The following is a 14,882-nucleotide window of genomic DNA, read 5'->3' as shown; positions in this document are numbered from 1 at the left end:
GAACTGGGAGACAAGCCAGAATGGAAGGAAAGATGAATGCAGTGCTGCAAAGAAAAATGGGCGAAACTGCCCAAAGATAAGTGTGCCAAGCTTGTGGCATTGTATTCAAACAGACCTGAGGCTGTAAAAACTGCCAAAAGTACATCAACAAATAATTGAGCAAATGCTGTGAATACTTATGTGATTTTTTTAATGTATTATTTTTCATTAATTTGCAAATTAAAAAAACTAAACTTTTCACATTGTCATTATGGTGCATTGTCGCACAAATTATTGCAGATAAAATATATTGTCAGCATTTTTTTGAGACCAAATAAAGCACTAATGTAATCCTAATATATAATAATCATGCAAGTAACCCTTTCAAACACATTAAGCTCTTATTTGTAATTAGCTTAACTTTTAATCCGACATAATTAAACAAATAAGAATAAAATGAAATCTCTTTTAGCATAAATTGAACTTCAATAATTATTGAACATATTGAAGTGCAGTTTTTTCCGTAGTTGAAAAAACTGGATCAGGTGGTTTGTTGTGTTGTCCTTTGTTGCCATCACTTTCCAACAAATTTAGAAAACTGGTTTGTCCGTGTTGATGGTCTCATCTTTCTCATTCGGTGTGAAGCCGAAATATTCCCACACAGGGACAATTTGCTCTACAATCATCTTGTTTCCTCCTAATTTTTGTTACTTTGCAGTGCTTCTCACATAGTCCATGCATTTGTGTCCCGCCTCCGCCCACCGAGACAAAGATTATGGATCACTGACAAAAGTATTCACTGTGTTCATTATATTCTGCTCTTGAAAAAACGCGCTCAGGTGCTGAGACCGATGCACAGAGTGAACCCTCATGCTCCAGACTGACGAAAGAAAAGAAAAAAACACTCGGACATGGCAATTTATTGACCGCGGCAAAGTTAGCGAGTTCATTCTCATTTATTGTTCCATCATTTGATTTATTGCCCAGCCACGGAAAAGGCCTTTGAATACTTTAAGAACACACATTCATTAAAGACAAAACACCTTACAATTTGCTAGTGGAAGACCTACCTTGATCATGGCCACAAAAGGCATGACCTTCTTCATGTATTTCTTCAGCTCGGCCAGCGCTCCAAGCTCGGTCGCGATCACCTTGTTGTCTGGGAGGACGCCGCTGTTGCTCTGCGCAAAAGGAAAAGACACGATGTAAGCATCCTTGGCGGCATTGAGAATGTGCGATGTGCTGTATGAAGTGTCGCTGACCTTGTAGTGTTTTCCGAGCAGGGACAAGGCGCTGTGCTGCCATGGCGGGTAGCTCCTGGCCACATAGATGGTGCAGTGGGAAGGCTTGCTGGGAGGCTTGGAGTCACTTTTCTGTTGGAGCAAAATTAGATTAAAGCTAACTGATCTAATATTGCCAATTATATAGGAGACCCTGGTGTACTAATCTCATCATGAATCCCACAAGTGTTCTCTTTATGTGAATAGTTTTTCATTTTAACCGCGTTTAGTACTACAATGGAAACATTTACATATTTGGCACGTCAGTAAGACTTTAGTGAAGAGATTGTTTGACCATATATGGGCATACGTGTGCAACAGCAAAGACTTTAGGTCAGCTTAAGACACAAAGTTTCCCAAACAGTGAGGCGGGGACGATGAGTTATCAGGGGGGCCGTGAGAGCCAGGGGGACTTCCAGTATTTACAAATGCTTAAACGATACACAAGCCCCCAGCGAGGTGGCAGCGGTGTTTAAATTACGTAATCAACATGTTGACCAGGAAAGATGATGACCCTTAGATTTACTGTAAATACCTTAGTTAATGTCATATCCTAAAATTGACAAAGACAAATAAATAAAAATGATCGGGTTCTTAGTCGCATTTCAGTTTCGGCAGGAGGCGTGAAAAAAATGTAAATACTAAATAATCTGCTTGATGGCAAATTGTAAACGGTAAAAACAACAGTTTTACGGTAAAATTCTGGCAAATGAGCAGGCCGTTTTTTAACATGAAATTCATGCTGCTTTTTACAGCATATCGCTGTAAATGGAAAAACCAAACTGTTTCTTCACGGTAAAATTCTGGCAATGGTATGCCAGTTTTTTTTAACATTAAAAAACTTTGGTACTGCTTTTCCTTTTACAATATAATACACCGTTAAAAAAACTGTAGATTATAGGGTAAAAAACTGGCAGCACAGTCGCTGGAACTTGACCGTTAAAACACAACGGTACTCCATTTACAGTAATATACTGTAAAAACCAGCATCATTTTACAGTACAATTCTGGCAAAAGAGCTTCCAATTTTTTTCCCCATAAAATCTACAGATTTTTTATTTTTTTACACTGTACGAAAAAACATATACTAATCAAAGCATAGGCAATAGGCCATTGTGTAATACTATCATTCACTGTTAGACGTGACCCTCTGAGGGCAACCATAACTGCAATGTTCAACTAAATGAAAACGTTCAAATCAAATAGTTCCAACATCCCTGTATTAACTCATTTTATGAATGTGAACATCAATAAATGTTTTCCTTCAAAATACTTAAAGTTAGCTGGACAGCTTTTAAAACATGTTTTCTTTATTTTTTTAAGGCTGCTACTCCTCTCATAGTCTTCTGGCTCTGGCATAATAATCACATAAGAGATATTAACTGGATGCTAGGACTGGAGGATATGGCAAAAAACTTATTGAACACTGTCAAATGGTAAATTATTATTTGTATTCTTTAATGACCTGTATACATCAGTGCTTCTCACCAGTGCTTTGGCAAAGGGGAACCCATTGGGAAGTTTTGTTTTTTTTGGTTTTTTTTTACACCCAACTACTTTAAGTTATATTTAATAAAAGTACATTAAAGTGCAGTTTGAATTTAAAGTACTGTAAAATAATGTGCACAAACACATTAAAAAAGTTTATTTTTTCAGGAACAAAATGTTTTTATCCACACACTCAAAAATGGTTTGAACTAAAAGTGTCTAAAGAGTTTTTAGTACATGTTATATCAGAGGAGTTGAATAGTTGCACACATATAAACAACAAGTCTAATTGGAAAATATATATGTACAAAAATGAATTTTCTGATTAAATGATTAAGTGTATTTAATCTCCCAGTCGTGAGCAATACAGTATAGTTTGGTCACAAAGACATGTGACAGAGATCACACAAACACATTTTTCTTACATTCAAAGTTATTGAAATTAAAAAATCTTGTGTAACTACAAACAGTACAAATTACATATAAAGCAAAATAAAGTGTAAAGTGGGTAAAATATTATAGATAATATATTTTATTGAGACCGGTAAATGTATTATTGTATATAATAATAATGATGATAAGAAAGCTAGTTATTTGATTTATAAATAAGGCTTGGGAGTAAGTACGTTTCACTTCTTCCCACCCATTTTTGGATATGAAAAAAAACCTAACCATTATGTATTGTTTTAGTGTATGTGTTTTCATTGTGAAATATTTGTTTCTATTTCTGACCTTACTATAATGTTATCAAGATTATTTCCTTTTTTCCATTATTTGTTTTTTTGCTTTGTTTTTAACATGTCCAAAATAAACTACTACTATTACTAACCTGTACAACATGTAAAGTACAGAATATCAGAAACATTTAATCATGTACAAAAAAATATCACCTAACATCTTTGACAATCAAAGCATGATCGTAACAATCCACATTTTGTTATTAATGCGTAAAACTGCTATCTAAACGTGGCAGTGTAATTCCTCTCTAAATGCAAGTGCGCCTACTGTAAAGCAAGAATACAAATTCTGTGTTCCTACGAAAGAGAAAATCTGAAAAGACACCAACTCACTGCAGGTATTTTTTTAATTCTTTTTAAAACCGTGTGTATATCCTTCTCGCGTTGAGCTGTTTCAAAAAGCACAATGTTTAAAAAAAAAACCATTTTATTAAAGCAAATGAATTGTCCATTCATGGTATTAAAAACTTTAAAAATGATCTGTCTAGAGTCCACTTATTAATGACGAAAAATTATATTTTTCTGCGATTATTCGCAATTAATTTTGAGTTAACTATGGCAATGTGATTAATCGCAATTAAATATTTTAATCGTTTGACAGTCCGAGTTACAATACATAATGTTAGAAATAGAGAACACTCAAACCCTATATTTACGGTAATCGAAACATTTTTATTCCACGATATAGCAAATTTGCAAACATTATGCAAAAAATATGCACAAAGCAAACTATAACCTGCTACTACCTATGAAAGTACAATAATTATTCTCAACAAAAGAGGAGAAATACAACCTCAGAGAAAAATGTAATTTAAAACATTTGTATGCACTTATAACACTTAAAACTTTTAGCATATCTGTATGTGGAATTAAATTATGGAATGGATTAAGTAAATAAATCAAACAATGTACTAATATGATCCGGTTTAAGAAACTGTTCAAATTAAAAGTGTTTACAAAGTACAAATAAGAAGAACCATGATAAACATTCTGAATTTATTGATAATCTTATTCCTCTCATTACATGAAATACAACTGAATTAACTCTTCTTTATTTATTTATTTTTTGAACGTTATTTATGGAGTGTATTGTGAATAAATTGAGACCAGGAAGTGAACAAAAGTGCGAGCAATTGCTATGTAATGGAAAAGAGGTGGGATTAAATAAACTCTGCTGCTTCCTACTTCTTTTCGAAATATGTTCGAACTGGAAATTGTGATGTGCCATGTTGTAATTGTATGAATGTTCGAAATAAACTCAAACTATAACTAATATATATATATAGATACATATACACATACATACATATACACATTCTGTACATACGCACACGCGCATACATTCAAATGTAGTGTATAATAAAGCCACCACAGTAATTTCATTCAAAAAATGTACAGAAAACAAGCCATTGTAGTCCAATTAATGAACACATTTCTTGCCAAAAAATAGCCGATTGAACAAGTGTGAGCAAAACTGACCAATGAATATTCTGAACCTTTTCCATACAGATTGGTGTTCATAGGGATGCCTGAAGATACAGTATAAATGGCAAGCCTTATATTTTCATTACAGTTCACATGCAATATTAACCACTCAATTGTGCATGATATTGGCTGGCATTTGACTGTGTTTTACCTTATTTTTAGGTGGGAGCATATAAGCTTTGAGTCTCAGTCGGAGGTCGTGTGCCGTCTCCATCAGATACTGAGAAGAGCGGATGAGAATCTCATCCACTGGACCGGCGGCGGGCCATGACGCCTTCATCAGGGATGTGGTCTGTGGGTGGGGAAGAGACGGCTTTAGAATCCTGGATTAAGTATTTATTTTATATTATGCTTTTAGCTAGTGGAAGAAATGAAACCTGATTGTAGGGGCTTCAGGTGCATGTTGCTAGGCGACAACCAAAAATACCCATCTCTAAGGCACAGCGGTGTTCTTTTGTACTTGTACATTAGAGCGTTAAAAATATTCTTGGCCCTTTGAGGTGCTAGTGTTGTTGGAACGCACAAATAAAGTGTGTGCCTTCCTTTTATCGACGGCAAGAGGACGTGTGTGCGTGTGAAGACGAGCTCCTGGTGGTCATCAAGAGGAAGCGCGCTTAAATAAACCAGGCTGGCGTTCTCATGAATATTTACTAGAGCTTGTCTTTTAAACGTCTCTTTTCAAGAGAGGATAACACAAAAGGTGGGGAGGAAACAGATCAAAGTCTGGTTTTAACTCAACTCTCAGCCAGTTGGCAGCTTCTGTAACGGAGGTGCCAAATGTGCATGCGTCTTACCTTGCCCAGCAGACCCCAAGTGTACTCGCACAGGTGTGGACAGATGGGGGCCAGCAGTAGCGTTTGTCTCTCTATGAACTGGAAGACCAGCTCTTTGTGCATGCCTTCAATCGCCAGCTCTCTGTACTTGTCTTTGGCGGCCTGTGTGAAGGATGAATCGTTATCAATAATGTTTAGGCTTGGATTTGGAACAGCTTTCTTTAGTTTTTTGCCATGTCCATAAAGTCAATTTTATTGGAAAGATGCAGGAAAAGAACACTTGCTTGCAAAAATGACTGAATTATGTTTACCTGGAACTCAAAGAAGCCGCTCTTCAAAGCCTCCTTGTACATCATTTTGTCGTAGTGTTGCTCTGTCTTTAAGATTCCTGCATTAATTTCGCTGGCCAAGACACAAAATCCTCAAGTATCCAATGGAACCTCTGAATCTTACTACAAAATAAGAGTGTCTACCTTGCGAAGACGCGGTCATTGAAGGTGTCAGCGGGTCCGGTCCTCAGGTTGTTCTGGTTGGCTATCATCTCCTTCACCCATTCGATCCAGGTGTACAAGCGCAGGATGCCAGCGTCCGCCATGGTCTCCACGAAGTTGGCGTCCTCTACTGTGTCGCCGGCGTCGGCCAAAGCCAAACGCATACCTGAGGGTGGAGAAGGACGTTTTAACATCCATAGATATCACTAAGTATGTCACGCCCCTTTCAGCTGCGTGCCTATGGCGGGCCTAAGTAAGCTAGTCGGGACAAAGTGTCAGGATATTCCATTGTTGTAGATGGCAGGGAAACAAAGACAGCAAGAATGCTGGCACATTGCGCTGCATATGGTTGCAAAATACGCCATACGGTTGAAACTAAGACACTGGGAAGAATTGTTTATAGGTAGTATTTTTTTTTGTTTTTACAAAAAAAACATGTAATAATGGCACATATTTTTGCATTTTCAATAAAGTAAATCAATTGACTTATGACTTATTTTCAGTATGTAAAACATATTGCAATAAAAAAGTGGCACCCGCAAAGATGCTACGTAGGCACGTCATATACTCTGGCTGCTCCAGCGTGCTGATGCATATAGTGCTGTCAAAGCAATCGATTGTGATCTGTAATTAATTTGATTCATCTTTTTTAATCTCACCTAAAAAAACATTTAGAAAAGATAGAGATATCCATGGATCTATCTTCTATACCACTTATCCCCATTAGGGTCACAGGTAAGCTAGAGCCTATCCCAGCTGACGCTGGGCACACTCTAGACTGGTTACCAGCCAATCGAACGGCACATAAAGACCAGCAACCATACACATTGATACCAATGGACAATTTTGAGTCTTCAATCAACCTAACGTGTATATATTTGGAATGTGACAGGAATCCGCAGTGCCTGGAATAAACAAACACGTGCACGAGAACAAGCAAACTCCACACAGAGATGTCCAAAGGGAGATTCAAACAAAGATCTCCTGACTGCCTGACTGTGCGCCCTGCACGCTAACCACCTTGCGGCCAAACTTGAGATACTATTCAAATTAATTACACTATTATAAAGACATTTATACAAACAAACAGGTAGCTTTACAAAGTAATTTATTGTTTACCAGACTTGCAGATACCGTCTGCTTTATTTACTAAAATCAAACATCAGGTCGACAAAGTTCTGAACACATCAAAAAACCGGTAAGAACACTTTTCTGAGCAATAATTATTGAATGTTGAATTTGTGTGCTTCAAATAATATAAAATAACCACAGTGCTGGCATATGTATAATGTTACCATATGTGGTTTAAGAGAACAAATTTAACAAATAAATGTTTATATTTGTCACGATTAAATGTTAAAACTTAAAAACAGATCAGAGGATGTGTTGCTTTCTAGACTGTCAATCACATATGTCTAATACACATACATCAATATGCACCATTATCTCATGTTTTAAATCTTAATTAACGACAGAACATGAAGTTACTCTCGTACGAGTTTTGCTTTAATTTCGTACACAGGCAGACCCACGAGTATGCTATTTATGACATATTACTATATTGAAGCACGGATGTGTTAACAGTATAAAGTCAGCTGCATGTGGGTCAAAACACACTCGGAAGTGACGCCATTTCTCCAAAGTGTCATCTACTCCAGACATTTACTAACATTATTAACACTGATTTAGTAATCTTTCTCTTGATTTTAAACATATTCAATAATTATATATCTAACCTACTTACAGTTTACCACCTTGTCAAACTATATGAAATAATGTGTTAATGACTAAGATTATAATTTATTTAACAGATAACCTTTGGCTTGGAACAGGCTGATTAGAAAAATAAGTACGGTACTGATTAAATATACTCCTTAAGATGGGACTAATAAATACCTGACAAAAATGAATGTACATGTTGTGCTGAAATAAATAAGCTAAATTAATAATTAATGTTTCTTAAAAAAACTTTCAGTAAAGTTAAATTGAAAATGAAAATGAAAATATAGCTTCACCACTTCAGCCATAATTCTTGGGCTTAAGAAACTTCTTCGACTTGTTTGATACACAGTCGTGTATAAAGAGAGTATGTCCAACTCAGTTTCAGGCGAACTCCTTAATGATTGGTCAAAACGCTCTCGCGTGACTACAGGGCGCCATGACTGCTACTAACTTTGAGCTGATGCTATGTGTTTGCGGGGCTTCCTCGTTACCTTTTCAACGTGTAAAAATGCCCTGTTTAGCATGGGGTTGCACCACCCGCAAAAACTGAAAAGTTTTACATTGCTTTCCTCACAACCCAGGAAGAAGACAGGTATGGGAAGTGAAGGTTCGCTATCAACACTGGAGAACCACCGATAACAGCGTCTTTGAATCTCAGTAAAACTAAAATAATGTATTTCGGTAACAGCAGAAGACAAAGTCAAACACATACAAATAGACGGATATTGAAAGAGTAAAAGAAACAAATTTGTGTGTAATAAAAATGAAAAATGAACTGGAAAAAAAATTGAAAAAAGTGACAAGAAATACATCAAAAATGAATAAAGCAAAATATGTTCTGGACAAAAAAAACACTCCATATTCTCTATTTCTCCCCAGTGTTACCATATCTGACTTACTGTGCAGAAATATGGGGTGGGGGGAATACAAAAAGTGCACTTACTCACTTAGCATGTTAGCAAAAAAGGAATATCAGTTAGAAGAATACATGAGTGATACATACAGTGATTACAAATATATCGGAGGCAGTCACCACAGTTGACATACTTCACACAAGTCACAATTTCTCAGTGATTGTTGAGTGCAGCTGAGATATGCTCCAGCCCTCCCCGTGACCCCAAAAGGGACAAGCGGTAGAAATGGATGGATGTTGGTACAAAGCTAATGAAGATTGTCATTACTGCCACAAGTGGCGGAAAAGTGTATTACAACTCAGTACCGCTGCGGCCCATACAAATAAATAAATAAATGATAAAATGGGTTATACTTGTATAGTGCTTTTCTACCTTCAAGGTACTCAAAGCGCTTTGACAGTATTTCCACATTCACCCATTCACACACACATTCACACACTGAGGGCGGGAGCTGCCTTGCAAGGCGCTAACCAGCAGCCATCAGGAGCAAGGGGTGAAGTGTCTCAAACCACAGCTGAGAAACTGTATGGAGTCGCTCGTGACCTAACAATAGGCCCGACCCTATGGTTAAAAAACACTGGTCTACTCTACTCTAAAAACAACACAGCATTCAAACTTATACAAATCATGGCAGAACTGTTGTTGCTTTCACTCAAGCACAAGAAGAGGGTGAGGCAACTTGCAAACATACAGAGACGGGTCGATTGACGAGATTTAAAAAAACATAGCGCTAAATATTAGTGTAATTAATTATTCGCAATAAAGGTGATAATTTGACACACCTAGTTATATCTATGCTAACACCTGTTATGCCTGTGAATGTCTGCATTTTTACACCTTTTAAGAGTGTCTTCCGTAGAAGACTTTTTGTGGTGAAAAAGTCAAACGTGGTGATACATTACAACAAATATTGGTGCTGATTCATTTTGCATCTAGTTATCTTTTTTATTATTTTTCATTTTCTAATGATCCGAGTGTGGGATGTCAAGTTGCGGTGTGAAAGTTCACAGTTGCGCAATATCGCTCTTTGCTGGGTTCTGTGTAAAAACACATCAGTAAATAAATGGTAGGTCCACTTTTTTGGGCAGAGACATGTATTTGTTTAAATGGAAGAAACACCCGCCAATTAATTGAGATACAGCGTCGATTAAAGTGGAGGCTGCTAATCAGTTGTTACATCATGCATTGAAGTAATCAAGATGCTTTAATTATTGCTTGCCGACCCTCTGACAGTAGAATTTGGCGCGCGCACACCCACACACACAACCACCCACCCACCCACACACCCACACATAGCTGTCAAACTAGTGAACTGCAAAAGAATAATGAACAGCACACCTGTGCATCAGCACGGAAACAGCAAAGCTAAACCCCAAAGATGTGAGGTGAACCGAATACGTCTATCTCTGTGTTAAGACAATGAAACCCAGGCTCTCAGTCTCCTACATCTACGGTCGGAAACCCTCCGTCATTGCCCGACAGGCAGCGCGGAGCCCTGAAAGATGGGCCGTGAACTTAATACGTCGGTCTGCTGTCAGCACATGAGGTTCTTTCACAGACACACACTTCCATTCATTATTCAACAAGGCTCAAACCAAAGTAGAAGCGGAAAAACAAGGTGTTGGGAGGAAAATCAAGGAGTTTCTCTGTCAGGCACAATGTGAAATTATTCACAGTTGATGAACAATTACAAAGGAGGCAATTAATGCTCTTCTGTCTTGTTTTTCTGGGGAGGATGTGCATCACTAATAGTCTTTATTTGTAGTCAGACAGTGTTGCATAGTTACACATATTGGTATTAATATAAGGGGGCCATTCCACCAAGTAGGTGCCATTTGCATGCCCAGGAAATAAGTTGTGTGAACCCACGATAAAAGAAACTGGTAACATGTTTTATTTAGGGTTTTTTTTCATACTTTTTTTATGATCACAAAACACACAAACACAAAAAGATGTTTTATGCAGCAAAGTGTTCTACGATTTGATCTGATTAAATATTTAATGAACAACATTTAAAAATATATTTTAAGCTTTTGTTATGTCAATGAATGGGTTTTTATTCAGTTCCTGTTAGACCAAAATATGTCCAATCATTTATTTGTTTGTGTACTTGATATTTCAACTATGACTGGGTGGTTGGAGACCAGCACAGTCTTGTTGCCTAAATTATTTCTTTTGATGTTTTTTTTATTTTGTTACATCACTGTAATGTGCTTGTGTTTTTAAGGCCCCATTGGTCTTTAGTATTACTTATTTATTATTAATATCATTATTAAATTCCTGAAAGGCCCCCAACCCACGCAAAACCTAATATTGTCGCCCCACATGCACACACTTGGTATGTTGACATGTGCTAAAAACTAATTATTGACTTAATTTTGGCTGAAACTACCCGGTAGCTTTTTAAAACGCAACTATAATTACGGGTTTTGCATGCAGCTTGTAATGTCGCCAAGATTTGGGAGTTTTAATCATCATACAACCTATTAATCACCTAAATATTATTATAAATCTGTCAAGTTTTCCTTTACTTCATATTGTAAGGTAGTGATTATCTGATTCATGTAAGATTATCATTACTGGATTGTAATAATACATATTTATTAATATTATTTTTATTAGTGCATCTAATGGTGTCAAGCCTCCCCTGTCTTTAAAAACCAGTGACGCCTTTGTTTCAAACTTTAATCAAGTTCTTTGAAGGAACCTTGAACCACAATTATGTGCTATGAGATGCAAAAGTAAAATTAAACGTGATTTTGTCCGATGCTACCACAAATATATTGAATATATTTTTACCTTTCTTTTGTTACCTCATCCTGGTGTGTGTGAATGCACAAATGCGACGTTATGACATCAATGTTGATATAACAGTGAAGTGTTTCATGCAGGGTTTGCCACTACCAGGAGGAAAGAACCATTTTGCGTTTTTGCAAGGGGTGTAGGTTGTGTTACACATTCTTTATTTGATTCAAACAATCTCGTTTTTGAACTTTGACAGTAATGTGTATTTTATTTGAACATTTGTCATATTTCATAACTAACAGATTTATATATCATATTTATTAGTACCATCTTATGCAGTATATTTGATTAGTTCTTATTTCTCTAATCAGCCTCGCCAAGGCCTAAGGTTTAACTCTTAAATAAATTACACTCTTTGTGATTACCACATTATTTCATTTAATTTGACATGGTTGTAAACTGTTAGATTAGGTAGGTTAGATACATAATTATTGAATAAGTTTAAAATCAAGAGTAAGATGACTAAATCCGTGGTAATTTTGAGTGGGCCCCAGGTCATTTTGTAGTGGAAAAGTTGGACCCCGAGGTCAAGAAGGTTAGGAAGCCCTGCTCTAAACAACCGCATGGTGTTTATGCAAGAGGCCACACAAATTAATTTATTTGCTAATTCTATGCAAAAAAATATTTTCAGTTATTGGCATCTTGTACAAAAAAAATGTTGTGGGTCAAAACACAGAAATTTTAATTAATTTTCAGAGAGTTTTAGCAAGCAAATGGCACTGATTCGGTAGAATGGCCCATAAATAATTATGTTTTTCTGACTAAATATTTACTGTATTAAAAATAGAAAAAGGGTTATCTCTGAGAAATTCCCAGCACAGATTGGATGCTTAAAATTGGCGTACCGTCTGCTGAGAACTTTTTGATGGCTTGGCTAAGAGTGAGGAAGTTTCCAGTTGATTTGGACATCTGTTGGCCCAAAACAAGCAGATGTTATCACAACACACCAGGAGACATACTTACATAACATAAAAAACAGCATTACAATTTAAACACACCTTCTCAGAGTTTAAGAGCAGATGCCCGTTTGCTCTCACTGCCTGTGGCCACTTTCCACTGTAGGCAATAGAAAGCAACACTATTAGCAACAATATGATTACGTATGATGAATTTTGTTGTGAAATCACCCATTTACAATAAGCGCACTAGTAAGGGTTATAAGCTGCTGAGAAGTAAGTTAGTAGTCTATGAATTGTAATGAATTGTTATTAAGCGTAACTGTAAAGTGTAAGGAATTATTTGAAATATAACAATGTGCTTCCATTCGCTACAAGTAAAGAAGTAAGGCATTACTGCTAAATGTGGCTATACAATTGAGCAAATAGCGGGTAATCCTCGCTAACCTATTGGCGTTTAAGGCTTTTTAAAGTGTTAAGATCTTTTAAAACAACTTATTGTACAGTGCAGTAGCAATTAGGTCGGAGGACTAAATTGTATTGTGTAATGTTAAAAAAAAAAAAGAACATCCATGGGAACCTCACCTGTCATTGGGCCACATGGCTACATGGTTGTAGAGATAATAAGACAAGTGGTTGGGCACCAAGTCTTTGCCAGAGACACGCACGTCCACCGGGTACCAGTACTCAAACTCCCTCCTTAGCTTCTGGAGGTGCTCTTTCGGGATGCTGGTCTTAGGGAAGGGGGATGCCTTGAAGAAGATGAAGTCCCAGACCTCTTTCGTCATCTGCTGCGGTCTAGAACGAAAGCAAAAATCAATTAACATTAGAACATAATGTTAATTGATTAGCTTGTGTCGTGTCCTTACTTGATGCCCAGTGGCGAGCTACCCTGCCCGTTGAGCACCCCGCCCTGGAGGAGGTGAGCCACAGTGTAGTACGCCATGTAGATGGTGGAGTCCGAGAGCGACTCGATCAGCCAATGCTCATCCCAGGGCAGCCGTGTTCCTTTGACAACCGAGCAAAACATAAGTAGTGACAGGCACACTCCCAAGAACACAAGCAGGGGCAATAGATGGTTATTCGGTAGCACATTGCTGAAAATAAATAACAGTGGTTATCTTTAATATTTGAAGATTTTATACTATGAGAACAACAAGTGTACATTTGAGGACAATGTCCTAAATCGACTATTTTAGCCAGACACTCCCGAGTTAAACATCTAAATGCAAACTGCAACAAAAAGTTACATTTATTAATTCTTTTTAACATGTCCTGTAAATAAGTTACATTTAGAATGTCAACAAAGACTTTTAATGTACCATGGCTGTGGTAATGCCGAGTTAGTGTTGCGCTAATTTGTCTTGCCTTGGAAACCTCACTTTCTTCCTGTCATACCAGTATTGAACATATGAACACATTTTTTAGGACTCAATCCCTGAATGGGACTACAATATTTATACAAACCTGGACTGAAAGTGAAAACTTGCAGTGAATGGTTATATAGCGATGTGCTAAACTTTTGTACTTACGAACCCTGTTCAAGAACCAACAAAGTTGATAAATCAATGTTCTAATGTAACTAAATGTTTATTTAATACAAATGCTGTATAGATCACATATGTTGGTACACTTGAAGTCAAAATGGTCCTACACATCACACTGCTTTGTTTCAGAATTACTTGATTTCTGATGCAGCCCATTTAGGCAGCAAACTGCAATTGCACCCTCTGCTGGCTGTTACCATGTACTTAAATTCAATATGCTAACACTGCCACAAATCGAACGTATCATACATACTAAAGGTCCAAACATTGATTGATCAAACTCCAGACCTACCGAGCCCATAAGTACGTGAGCAAGCATGCTCCTGTAGCCAGGCCAAAGTAGCCTCAAAGTTTCTTCTGGTCTCGTCACAAAACCTGTCAATTTGTGCAGAAGATGTTAGATGTTTAAACACAATTAATTACTATTGAAAATATTAGCAAAGCAGTCATGTTACGTCTCCAAAGTTTTGAGGGCTTGATTGGCTTGCTTCTTCCATTCAGCATCACCGTAATCCAAATACCTTGAACGACAAGGGAGCTGATTCACTTTTCTTGCAACTCCTCGGGTTACACTGGTTTTGCACAAGTCGTGTTTCTCACCACTGATCACAGAGCGCCACTACACACTCGTCCGCTGAACGGGACATGACCTGTTTTTCTGGCTCCATGTAGATAGCGGCCTCGCCCTGCCAAGGACCGATGCAGCGTCGACATTGTTAGATACGAACGAGCGAGTCAAACGGTTGACTGGCATTTCAAACTTCA

General features: G+C 37.2%; 1 protein-coding gene across 2 annotated transcripts in view; it reads right to left on the bottom strand.

Moving 5' to 3' along the window:
• The window catches only part of LOC133607694 (leucine--tRNA ligase, cytoplasmic-like), a 44,270-nt gene that overhangs the window by 12,990 nt on the left and 16,398 nt on the right, over window positions 1-14,882 (bottom strand). For both annotated transcript variants that reach the window (XM_061962567.1, XM_061962566.1), the window contains exons 16-28: window positions 14,718-14,803; window positions 14,573-14,638; window positions 14,410-14,492; window positions 13,440-13,578; window positions 13,156-13,368; window positions 12,673-12,730; window positions 12,520-12,583; window positions 6,216-6,399; window positions 6,054-6,144; window positions 5,764-5,904; window positions 5,121-5,261; window positions 1,242-1,352; window positions 1,050-1,160 (exon numbers count right to left, since the gene is read on the bottom strand). In XM_061962567.1, coding sequence (XP_061818551.1) covers window positions 1,050-1,160; window positions 1,242-1,352; window positions 5,121-5,261; window positions 5,764-5,904; window positions 6,054-6,144; window positions 6,216-6,399; window positions 12,520-12,583; window positions 12,673-12,730; window positions 13,156-13,368; window positions 13,440-13,578; window positions 14,410-14,492; window positions 14,573-14,638; window positions 14,718-14,803 — 1,488 coding nt within the window. The remainder of the gene's footprint in view (window positions 1-1,049; window positions 1,161-1,241; window positions 1,353-5,120; window positions 5,262-5,763; window positions 5,905-6,053; window positions 6,145-6,215; window positions 6,400-12,519; window positions 12,584-12,672; window positions 12,731-13,155; window positions 13,369-13,439; window positions 13,579-14,409; window positions 14,493-14,572; window positions 14,639-14,717; window positions 14,804-14,882) is intronic.

The sequence above is a fragment of the Nerophis lumbriciformis genome, linkage group LG09 (assembly GCF_033978685.3).
Source record: "Nerophis lumbriciformis linkage group LG09, RoL_Nlum_v2.1, whole genome shotgun sequence".
Classification (NCBI taxonomy): domain Eukaryota; kingdom Metazoa; phylum Chordata; class Actinopteri; order Syngnathiformes; family Syngnathidae; genus Nerophis; species Nerophis lumbriciformis.
Note: the sequence above shows the minus strand (reverse complement) of the source record. Positions and strands in the feature narration are given on the sequence as shown.